The sequence below is a fragment of the Oncorhynchus masou genome, chromosome 29, assembly GCF_036934945.1.
Source record: "Oncorhynchus masou masou isolate Uvic2021 chromosome 29, UVic_Omas_1.1, whole genome shotgun sequence".
Lineage (NCBI taxonomy): Eukaryota > Metazoa > Chordata > Actinopteri > Salmoniformes > Salmonidae > Oncorhynchus > Oncorhynchus masou.
This window is the reverse complement of record NC_088240.1, coordinates 32278910-32291748: the sequence shown is the minus strand read 5'-3', so window position 1 is coordinate 32291748 and position 12839 is coordinate 32278910. Positions and strand designations below refer to the sequence as shown.

Here is a 12839-nt window from a genome sequence, read left to right as displayed (position 1 = left end):
GATTAGATCATCTGCGGTAGATTTTGACAAAAAAAAACGAGTCATATGACATTCATGCGCTTTCAAATAAACCTATTTCAAAATATGTAGTTGCTCGGCTATCACCAAAGAGCAAAGGGCTAAACGAGAAGGATAACTGGGCCAGAAATCGGTCTTCTCCAGCAGGTGGCGTTTTTCGTTCACCAAGTCATTCGTTTTTGTATGGTGGTCAATAAGTGTCGAATTTGGTTAAAATATGAAGGGCTTATTGCTACGTGGCTTATTTGATCAAATATAAGTTTCGTAATGATTAGTTTGTTACGAGTGTACTGATAAGTAGGACACGTGAAATCCTGGTAACTTTGAAAAAAATACAATTGTGCCTGGTCTTCACACCACAGCCAAAGTCATAAACTCCACCCATTTCAACAATTTATCTTCTTAAAAAGTTATTTTAAACCTAACCTTATGCCTAACCTTAATTTAAGACCAAAAAGCACAATGTTTTTAAATAAAGAATAAATGCACAACATTAAGTACATATTAAACCTTCAAGAAAACATATTTTCCATTTCAGGCATTAAAGCTCCTTTATTGTCAAATTTTGTCGGATTTGGAAACCATTTATCTTCAACCCCGTTGAATATGGTTGTCTGAATATGATTCTGAAAGATACTTATAAAAATCAACATGTACCTAATGCTCATGTGTCCCCTAAACAAATTAAATTATAAATATAAAATGTATGTAAAATCTCAGAATTTTGCTATATTAAACCCTGAAATAGACACATTATGTGTCAGTGGGATCATAATTTAAATAAAATGTATTTTAGAATTTTAACCTATCAAACATTTTTGGGATTGTCCTTAACATTTCAGACTGAACTCAGAAAACTTACAATTCCTATTTATTCATCTTTACCATTTTATTTAACAAATATTGTCATGTGACAGGGTTGAGACTAGGGTGACATGGTTGAATACTGTAACGGCATTGAGTTTACTATCAAAATCCCTCCCAAGATTTACCCCAAAACATTGCATGTCATTGTATGCAACCATATAATAAGGACATTAGATATATTAAAAATAATTTGGGTTTTATTAACAAAACTGCAGTAAATATTGAAACAAATAAAAACATCAACATTAAGGTAATTAATAACATTCAACAGGTTTCATCAGAAAAGTGTCATCAAACTGTAAGAACATTTTCCAATGGCATTTAGAATGCTAGAACAGCTGTAACTACAGCGCTAGTATCAGCATGACTATCCTTCTTCCCAGGAGAACCATATTCATTCATTCATGGTTTTCTTCCTGAGAGTCTGGCCCACAGATCTCTCTTAAGCTCTACGTGGCGGGATGTCACGCTGTGGGGGTGGAATCATCAAGGACTTCATCAAACTTATACCAGTGGATGTTGTCTCGAGAAGGCCAGAAAAATCTGTTTGGTCCTACACGATACATACATTTCATTTGTACACTCATTTTATCCGTGCTGAGGATGATGCCTGGGTAAAGGTCATCATCATATTCCACTACACACCACTGTCCAAGATGACCTGGATTTCCCCACTGGATTTCATCCACAGGTTGTGGATTTCCCTCATTGGTTGGCTGTTCTGGAGCAGTCTGAAACTGAAGTGCTGTGAGTTAAAGCATGTACAGTTTAGGTCCTTCTTTGTTGAACAAAGGCAGCCGACATCACGCGACATCAGGTCACCAGGAGCAAGGGTGATGACCTGGTGTATTGTCATGGTGGAGGGCACCGCTTTTATCGGGCTTGGCATCATCTCCATCATACGTTCAACATCGGCACTCTTCAGAAAGGACAGCTTCACTGATGTGCTTGTCTCACAGAGACAACCTGTCCTCCGTTCTCTTCAACGCTCCTCCCACACCATCAGGATCCCCTTTTCCATGGCTTGACTCAAAAAAGGTACATGTACCAGCTTTGAATCCACGTTTGTGTAATTCTGTTGTGAAAAGCAGGAAGTTGCCTCTGCTTATACTGTGTGCAAGGCCCATCCCTAAAAAAGTGCAATACAGACACTTGTGGATGTGTGGCCTGAAGGTAGTCTAGCACTGGATCGAGGTGTTTACATATAGAAGGAGGGCCTTTGTGCCTTAGAATATATACATGTAACCACTATAATCCTTGAGTAGTTTAGGATCTAGAGCAACCCTGTTACAATGAAACGTGAAAGGGTTGAGTTTTTTTGTTGTTGCTCAAATAGGCTTCTGCTCCTCATGTGGTGAAGGACAGGAGACCACATAGTGTTCATGAAATTAATAGATTGTATATTTTTATGGTTTAAAGTATAATTTTGATATGTACTAGTTTTCCATCTTTATTTAATGTAACGGGTTTGAGTTGGTCTGATCGACGATCCCTACCTGACTTTAATTTTTTTTTTTAAATACAGATATAAAAGAATGTGATTATTTGCCTGTTTCTGTACCATGCAGTTGAAAATTTTTGAATGATGTCACTTCCTGTTAATGATGGCACATAAGAGTGGACTGACCATTTTTATTGTCGGAGTTTGGTTGGCGTGACAGGGTTGTAGACGGAGGGCCAGAGCTGAATTGTGTGATTTTTAATCAATGGTTATGCATTTATTTGATTACAATTCTTTCTCAACAAAAGAACACAAATATATGTTTGCATTAATGGCAATATTTATGAATTATGTACACATTTTACTAGTAATTTCCCAAGTAAAAATTAAGTGAAATGCCTTTGGGACATGACACAATTCTTAGTGTCAGTTAAAAAATTTGATTTTTTTCATAATTAAGTGTAAATTAATGTATATTTATTTCAATTCATTATACTGGACATTTCAATATATATACAACATCTTTTAACATTTCATTTTGGGGACCCAATACTTGAAATATAATAGAAAAAGTCAGAGGGACTGAAATATTGCCCGAGCCCAAGAATGACCCATATAGCCAATTTTGACTTTGGCTGTGGTAACTAGTGGAAACTATTGTGCCTGTTGCACCCGCGTATCTGCCCTCTCATTGGCTACAATGGTCCCACCTGATCCTGCCGCTCCCCGGATTGCCTTTGATTTTTGAAGACGTTTGTTTTCATCGTTAGAGCGGCCACTGAAGTATCTTGTTAATATAGTAGATTGTCTGCGCTATCAAATAATTTTGGCGTTCCTACGTTATCGCCGTGCGTGTCGTCGTCTGCAGACATTGCGTAACAGGTTAATCCGGAAGAGAAGGTGGCCCATAGTGGCATCAGTCACGCATGACTGTGAATTTGTAGTCTACGAACGAAATTCATTCTGTAATGAAGTAGCCTAATCTGTTATGAGCTGCCTTCTTCACGTTTAGAAAATAAAATGATTCCTGCGGTGTCGTTGCTATTGCCAGGGGGGAGGGTTCGTTTCAGAGTGCAACGTTGTACATTATGGGTGGGGTGCCGTTGGTGATTTGGCTAGAGAGGATGTGATTAACTGAGGGAACAAGTTGCTAGACAATCTAAAGGGGATCATCGCGCTCTCCCAGAAGTTTAGTTGGTGCGTAAAACCCGTAAATTCAGATAGTTTAAGCAAAAAGATGTGATGGGTCCGCAGACAAATGTATAAGTTAATTTAGTTATTTTATTATTCTTTACACTGGATCGGGGATAGTTTTATAGACAAAATGAATATTGGAAGGGTTAAATAAACCCCCTTTGATATAAATGATAACATGTCTTGCGGTCCCACAGTCTACAACATGGACTATTATAATGATGTGCGTGTGGATTGGGTTATATCGGTCTAACGATCAATTACACTAACCATTTCACTTGTTTCCTGCTACTTCCAGGAAAGCATAAGCCTATCATGATTGAATATGGAAATATGTGCTACCACACTTGTTCTAGGTTGATTAGTAGCCTGATTCAGTGTCAGAGATTATGTCTGTCATTCATTACCACTAATACGAAGATGATAGGCTATGCACATGCAGTAAGAAGCCTCTTTAGGAAATACTGAACAATTCTCCCAATGTAGGAATAACCCTGGTGTTATTACGCTCAACCAGATCAATTAAAACGACACACGCATTGTTTTGTGGGTAAATTGCATTTAAAGCCGAGCCGACATGGACTTTTACAAGCCAAGGTTTGGGATGCAGAAGTGCAAGAATTTGCAAATGAGCGATGGTGGTTAAATTATTATTATTTAGGCTTAAATGTGATTGGTGCTTCCATTTTTTAAAGAAAAAAAATGTATATGTAGAAAAGGTTTTGTCTTTTAGTTGAGTGCCAAACAATCCATGCCTCTTGAAGAAACTCCAGCATTTATCCCTTTTATTTCTGTTGTGTATCCAATACCCAACTCATAGGAATAAAATGGATGATTGAAAGGATAAAATAAATGGGAGCTACAACTCTCTAAACTCAAGTCTCTCTCCACTATCCTTGGCCTCCAGCTATCCTCATTGAATATGGAAATATGTGCTACCACAGTTGTTCTAGGTCGATTAGTATCCTAATTCAGTGTCAGCGATGATGGCTGTCATTCATTATCCTTACCACTGTAAAATGGAGATGATCGGCTACGCAAATGCAGCAAGAAGAATCTTTAGGAAATATCAAAAATATATCAAACAACTCTTCCACTGTAGGAATAACCCTGCTTTTATTGATCTGGCTTAGCCTTGTGCGTTTTAAGCCGAGCCTACATTGACTTTTACACGGCAAAGATTGGGCTGCACAAGTGCAAGAATACACAAATGAGAGATGGTGGTTAAATAATAATAATTTTGGCATAAAGGGGCAATCTGCAATTGGTGCGTCCATTTTTGGAATTTTAAATTAATAATATACACTCAGAGTACAAAACATAGCAGGGACACCTGCTCTTTCCATGACATAGACCGACCAGGTGAAAGCTATGATCTGTTATTGATGTCACCTGTTAAATCCACTTCAAACCGTGTAGATGAAGGTGAGGAGACAGGTTAAAGAAGGATTTTTAAGCCTTGAGACATGGATTGTGTATATGTGCCATTCAGACGGTGAATGGGCAAGACAAAATATTTAAATGCCTTTGAACAGGGTATGGTAGTAAGTGCCAGGTGCACCAGTTTGAGTGTGTCAAGAACTGCAACACTGCTGGGTTTTTCACACTCAACTGTTTCCTGTATCTATTAGGAATGGTCCACCAACCAAAGGCAATCTTGCCAACTTGACATAACTGTGGGAAGCTTTGGAGTCAACATGGACCAGCATCCCTGTCACGCTTTCGACACCTTTTAGTATCCATACCCCAATATCCATTAATGTTTGAAGAATTTAACTTCTAAATGCCACATGAACTTAGTTAAACTCGCCTACCCCATCACAACCCAAAATATAAGTGCTTTACTACATTATTGATAAACAATGTAATTGTAAACTTACGGTATAGCCTCAAATGGTTAAAAGTATATTTTCATATCATAGATTGTTGGTCCTTGTATCCATATTCTGTCTATGAATTTAAGTGGTTACATTTCTCCAGCCCCATCCCTCAGCTTGAGGCAGATAGCCGCTTTGTTATTGTTTGAACTACAGATTGCCCCTTTCACCAACACATTTAATTTCATAGGGACAATGTCTAATGACATATAGGCTCCTTCAACTCTATTCTTCAATGTATAGGCTAATAAAAATAAAATAATTGACAGTAGCCTTACATGTTAGGTTGATATTTTGAGAGCTCATAGAGGTTGTATTGAGCCAATAATCAATTGGAGAAATAACTAAAACTATACTGTAGGCTATAAGGCACAGAGGCCTACTTCAATACAGGCTGGGTGAAAATCTTATTACAGTGGATTGGCACCAATGATGTGTACAAAGCCTGTATTGCTGATGCTATGTAATAGCAAATGAGATGTTTTGAAGCCACCATTCGCCATATTGGTACTCCCGAGAAGGAGCAGTCCTCCATACCAGAGTTTGCCAATCCTCTCCTCTAATGTAGACATAAATAAATGCATTTCTATAGCTTCCCCCCCAAAACAAATACAATGGAGGAGTACCAAAACGGCTTTGCGGTGGCGTCAAAACAGCACCACCTGTTAGTCATCTATGGTTAACATGTCAAAGTCATACATTTGGCTAAACCCCGCCCATTTCTACAATTTTTAAACCTAACCTAACCACACTGTTAACCTTATGCCTTACCCAAACCTTAAATTAAGACAAAAAAAGCCAGTTTTGACTTTATGGCATTGGAATCTGACTTCGTGGCTGTGTTATCCAGGGGAAGCCATAAGGAGCAACTTGGCCAGAAGATGGCAGGATTTCACTGTACATGCAGAAAGGCGGCCTCTCTGGAGGACCGCTCATTAAGGACTTTCAATTCCCTCGAAATGTGTTTGCGCAACCAACTTTTATTTTAATCAATACTAAAACATGAACAAGTCAAATTACTATTCAAGGGAACCGTGTTGGGACTGAATAAACATTGTTTATTTATTCCTGATGATGAACCGTCTGCACTGCATGACCTTTACGCGTCTTCATGTTCTGAATATAGCCTATTTACTATCGAGGAGGCACCAAAACATCTCAAACATCTCAAAACACAGATAGAAAGGGAGTAACATGTCAAAGGCTTTCACCTCTGTGGCATTGATTCAAGCAATGAAGGAAAGTTTAGTACTCCCCTGGGAACATAATTGGGTTTTCGTTTTTCGGGGGGACATGTTTTACAGGCCTATTGTGGATTTGTTATTGTATGTTGGGACAGGTCAAAATTGATTCCCTAATCTGACCGGCACCATTGAAGCACAGCAGCTGCCTGCCACCATAGCAACTGCACCGGAGAGAAACACATGTTGGGGCTGTTTGGCCTATCTGTACATATTATTTTGTTTTTGGGCAGATTTTGTTTAAGCCAGAATGAAATATACTTGGATTTTGCCTATATTTTGAGGTCTTTCCACCAATTCGCAGTGCCTTTTGAGATGTGTAACTTGGTGAAAAAAACGTTGGAGTTCACCTACTTTTGACATTCTGTCATAAACTCATAAATGCCTATTAAGTTTTTATTTTATTTTTTATTTCACCTTTATTTAACCAGGTAGGCTAGTTGAGAACAAGTTCTCATTTGCAACTGTGACCTGGCCAAGATAAAGCATAGCAGTTTGACCAGACAACAACACAGAGTTACACATGGAGTAAACAATAACCAATAAACAAGTCAATAACATAGTAGAAAAAAATTACCTATATACATTGTGTGCAAAAGGCATGAGGAGGTAGGCAATAAATAGGCCATAGGAGTGAATAATTACAATTTAGCAGATTAACACTGGAGTGATAAATGATCAGATGAGCATGTGCAGGTAGAGATACTGGTGTGCAAAAGAGCAGAAAAGTAAATAAAATAAAGACAGTATGGGGATGAGGTAGGTAAATTGGGTGGGCTATATACTGATGGACTATGTACAGCTGCAGCGATTGGTTAGATGCTCAGATAGCAGATGTTTAAAGTTGGTGAGGGAGATAAAAGTCTCCAACTTCAGAGATTTTTGCAATTCGTTCCAATCGCAGGCAGCAGAGAACTGGAAGGAAAGGCGCCCAAATGAGGTTTTGGCTTTAGGGATGATCAGTGAGATACACCTGCTGGAGCGCGTGCTACGGGTGGGTGTTGCCATCGTGACCAGTGAACTGAGATAAGGCGGAGCTTTACCTAACATAGACTTGTAGATGACCTGGAGCCAGTGGGTCTGGCGACGAATATGTAGCGAGGGCCAGCCGACTAGAGGATACAGGCAGCAGTGGTGGGTGGTATAAGGTGCTTTAGTAACAAAACGGATGGCACTGTGATAAACTGCATCCAGTTTGCTGAGTAGAGTATTGGAAGCTATTTTGTAGATGACATCGCCGAAGTCGAGGATCGGTAGGATAGTCAGTTTTACTAGGGTAAGTTTTGCGGCGTGAGTGAAGGAGGCTTTGTTGCGAAATAGAAAGCCGACTCTAGATTTGATTTTGGATTGGAGATGTTTGATATGAGTCTGGAAGGAGAGTTTGCAGTCTAGCCATACACCTAGGTACTTATAGATGTCCACATATTCTAGGTCGGAACCATCCAGGGTGGTGATGCTAGTCGGGCATGCGGGTGCTGGCAGCGAATGGTTGAAAAGCATACATTTGATTTTACTAGCGTTTAAGAGCAGTTGAAGGACACGGAAGGAGTGTTGAATGGCATTGAAGCTCGTTTGGAGGTTAGATAGCACAGTGTCCAAGGAAGGGCCAGAAGTATACAGAATGGTGTCGTCTGTGTAGAGGTGGATCAGGGAATCGCCCGTAGCAAGAGCAATATCATTGATATATACAGAGAAAAGAGTCGGCCCGAGAATTGGACCCTGTGGTACCCCCATAGAGACTGCCAGAGGACCGGACAACATGCCCTCCAATTTGACACACTGAACTCTGTCTGCAAAGTAGTTGGTGAACCAGGCAAGGCATTAGAAAAACCGAGGCTACTGAGTCTGAGGAGCTGTTGGCCGAGGTTCGAGTAGCCAGGAGGAAGGCATAGCCAGCTGTTGAGAAATGCTTGTTGATGTTTTCGATTATCACGGATTTATCAGTGGTGACCGTGTTACCCAGGGCCTGGGTTTACCTCCACATCACCCGAGGAACAGAGGAGGAGTAGGATGAGGGTGCGGCTAAAGTCTATCAAAACTGGTCGCCTAGAGCGTTGGGGACAAGGAATAAAAGGAGCAGATTTATGGGCGTGGTAGAATATATTCAGGGCATAATGTGCAGACAGGGGGATGGTGGGGTGCGGGTACAGCGGAGGTAAGCCCAGGCACTGGGTGAGGATAAGAGAGGTTGTATCTCTGGACATTCTGGTTATAATGGGTGAGGTCACCACATGTGTGGGAGGTGGGACAAAGGAGGTATCAAGAGGTGCGAGGAGTGGAACTAGGGGCTCCATTGTAAACTAAAACAATGATAACTAACCTGAGCAACAGTATACAGGGCATATTGATATTTGAGAGAGACATACAACAAGGCATAAAGTAATCGCAGGTCTTGATTGGGAGATCTTGCTAAAACAGCAGGTGAGACAACAACAGCTACTCAGCTAACACAACAACAGCAGGTAAAATGGCGATGACTAGGCAGAGAGGGTCGGATTAACTACACAAGTGCCAAATAAAGTAACAGGGTTGACAATTCATCTTAAATCAGCCATCAATCCCCTTGTGACAGGGGGAATGGAGATCTTGTTGTGTACAACATGGATGGGCAATTGAATGCAAGCTTCACAAAAAAAATGAAATTGTTTAAAAATGTCTAGCCTGTCTATGGGTAACAGAGTTGACATGCTATGCTTGACCCACTCAGTTTTCTAACACAAAACACCAGAATTTTGCCAAAAAGGGTAGAACCAACCCACCCGCTTTTACACTATGATTTGACTATTAGATGTTCATGAATTTTTGTGGAAAAGGAATAGTTTCACCATAATAAAACGAGAGATCGGTTCACGAAACAGGGTGGCCCTTAAACTGAGGGACTTTTTTTTAACCTTAAAATTAATCACATTAAATAAATAATCTTCATAAATGACTTTGTCAAAGCAACAAAATAACTAGGGCCTTACAATGATGGTGAAAACTTTGAGGATAAGTGGATTAAAATCTTCTTGGAAGTCACAGAGGGTGCATGTAGGGACATGTCAAAATGCAGAAGTCATTATTCATATAAAATCTGATTTATTCAATTATCTATGTGGTCTATATTAAAGGGCACTTCATTGAATATAGCAGGCTTTTAAAATTCCATATTCGTGCACAATTCCTACTTAAAATATCAAAGGGACACAAAGCACTCATTTCATGGAATAACACTTTTGGGTTATGGAGTGAGTTGGAGAGATATGGTATATGACATGCTTACAACATTGGAGCTCCTTTATTCTGTTCAAGAGGGCTCTACTAGTGTCAAATCCTCATTCAACCCAAAGGAAAGTCTGTGGGCATCACAAGGGATCATCACCCTGCCAAGCCTCTCCAATGCACTCAGGAGCATAGGCCTCTGGAAGTAGTCCCCCAAATGCATCACGTGACATGACATCTGCTCGCATAAGTAACTAAGAGAAACCAAGCAACCGCGAGGGGGAGAGGGAACAGCGAAGGGGGAGAGCGCGCGCTGTACTGTATACTGCCGAGGAGGAGCTTTCCTCCGGAGTTCAGTTCACAGCCTCAGCACCGAAACTTGCGCTGTCCTTACCCTGTGCTGGTTCAACAACAGAGTCATTGCAACAGATGAACACACTAAGTTATTTATACCTGGTCGTCTATAGCTAAAAGCTGGTGCCAGGTTTGTGTTCTCCAAGACCCTGTATGCACGTTTTCTTTTGAAGGATATGGTCACAACCCCGGTCTCAAAGTGGAGCCACGCGTATCTCGGATCGGCGCGCTCCTCCAGGGGCTAGGATGCGCGCCCGGAACATCCAGGTTCTTGCCCGGGTTTGGGTCCGACCAGGAGTCCACTGCCCCGGGTCGCCTAGGCAGGAGGACCCAGTCGACCCGGACCAGGATGCCGGTGATGAGGGGTCTGCTGGCCCCGCAGAACACCTTCCTGGACACTATCGCCACCCGCTTCGATGGTACCCGTAAGTAGCCAACCTCCAGGTCATAGGTCGCCTAAAAGCCTCTATTGCTTTGGACTGTCAGAGCCTGCTTATATCCTACCCAGTACGCTGTTATTGACAAAACACCCACATTGATTTCACTTCAATGTATCATCAATTTTCGTGCGTTAATGCATTGTCTGGACTTTACCTATTATTATAATCGATAGCTGACGTTTTCGAAAATTGGCTTAAAAGAAAAGTTGGCGTTGGCTAGCTTTGTGGGATTTCTTTGTTCAATGGTTTCTGTCTGGCGCAACTGAGCACGTTCTGGTGCTTTGCGGTCTATGTAGCCTTTTTGTAAACACATCGTATTCTAACCCTTTCTCTGCTTACTATTAAGTATGTGCTGCATAACAATACAGCAAAATGGGACATGACTGATTTAACATTAAGAAAATCCGTTTTTGTATTAATAATATGGACTTCATCACGGACGTTATTTTGTCGAGAGGAACAATAAAACGCTAAGAAAATATGCATTTTGTTATCATGGTGTCTTTGGTCAGAAAATACATGTTTGGGTTGGTTAATCTTAAATATAGGTGCTAGTTTTATGATAGCGATGAGCGCACATGCACACGTACGCATGTTTGGATCGTCAACGTTGCATAAAACCATTTCCAAGCTTTAATACCTTTGTGCACGTGGATAGACATGGATAAACAGGGCTCGCTTGATTAATAAGTGTCGGCGTTATTAGAATACCGAGATAGCGCACCTGTTAAACTGCAATACTGCGGTCCATTGTTTAATAATGCACTGGATGCTAATGTCCATCTATCACCATTCACCTCAGCTGTCTCCAACTTTGATATGTGTTTTGATCAGAGAACGATATGTTAATTCATGTTCTTTTAAAGCTGCCTATTTTTATATAATTAAATCAGTAAACACTTTCTGAAAGCGGGAGTTTCAAAGCGGCTTCTGTCAGAGGAGGGTAGTTGTGAACAGATGCGATGAGCAGCCCGTGCGCGTTGGTTGGGTTTAGGGCGCATGCTGGGGATGTGGGCGGTCAAGTTCCAAGCAGGGCTGCTCGAGCCTTGTGTGTCTCGCTGCGTTTATTTTGGATTTGTATTGAAATTCCATGCATTTTGAAGAAGACAAATTCAGGTGTGTTATAAAAATCTATACATCCTTCGTGAAAATTGTTGACACAAAACATTACAAACAAAAACACAAGAGTAGGCCTATCAATACATTTTTTCTTATTCTTACAGAGCACATTAGGCCTCTTCAATGTGGATTTTTTTTTTTTAATTAAACCTTTTCTTAAAGGATTTCATTTCATGGATTTAATATTTAGCAAGAATTATAAACAAATTCATCACATACTGTTAGTGGAGAATCTTGGATTATCAAACATCAAAATAACATCATAAACTTGCAGATGCCTTTTGATCCATTGTGATGGAGCCTGCCTTAGTCTGTGAGTTGGGTGAATGAGTCTTTCCCCTAAACCATTTATGTGTGAAAGCTTGATAAAAGCGTCATCTGACACCAGAGTGAACAATGAGAGAGGCAGATCCAATCTCATCCATTCCAACGATCCGTCCTCACCCTCTCCTCTAGAGGAAGATAAGAGCCGACGAACAAGGCTCACTCACTCACTGCAGCTCATTTTACCAACACTTGTGATTGATATGGAATAACTTAGTCTGGTGGGCAGGTCGTGATCTGTCTAGCGTTTTGGGGCCCTTTTGCCATGATTTATGCCATGTACATATAACAAAAATAGTTTGGGTCCCCCTAGTGGTCGGAGACCCTATGCACAGCTCGTAGTCTGGTATAGACAGAGGCAGCACTGCTGGTGGGAATTGGTACCCCTTTAAGCTATAACTAATCTTATTAGGTAGCTTGTTTCATTTCGGTGAAAATATTGGATAAGATCAAATTGTGTTTTCTACCTTAATGTGGCTCTTCAGCAGTATATGCAGTAATTTAGTCACTGTAATACAAGGACTGTTGTATTGGAACACCAGCATAAGCCTACATAGATACGGGCAATCAGGGCAGTCTGTGATTATTGAATGGTGTATGCTGCAGTGTGAGGGCATGTGTGCTTCACCTGTCAATCAATGGATTTCCTCGACATTTCCTCTGCTCACCCTTGTTAGTAATGATTTGTATTCAATTCTCTGTCATTGGCATGTGCATCCATTGTGTTGTATGACTCCAAGAGAGCTCTCCTTTGAAAAAAATA

At 40.6% G+C, this 12839-nt stretch overlaps 1 protein-coding gene across 1 annotated transcript in view; it reads left to right on the top strand.

The window, feature by feature from the left end:
- The first annotated feature begins 10542 nt into the window (after positions 1 to 10542).
- kcnh3 (potassium voltage-gated channel, subfamily H (eag-related), member 3) overlaps positions 10543 to 12839 on the top strand; it is a 220545-nt gene continuing 218248 nt past the window's right edge. The window contains 1 exon segment of the mRNA XM_064944534.1: positions 10543 to 10618. Coding sequence (XP_064800606.1) covers positions 10543 to 10618 — 76 coding nt within the window.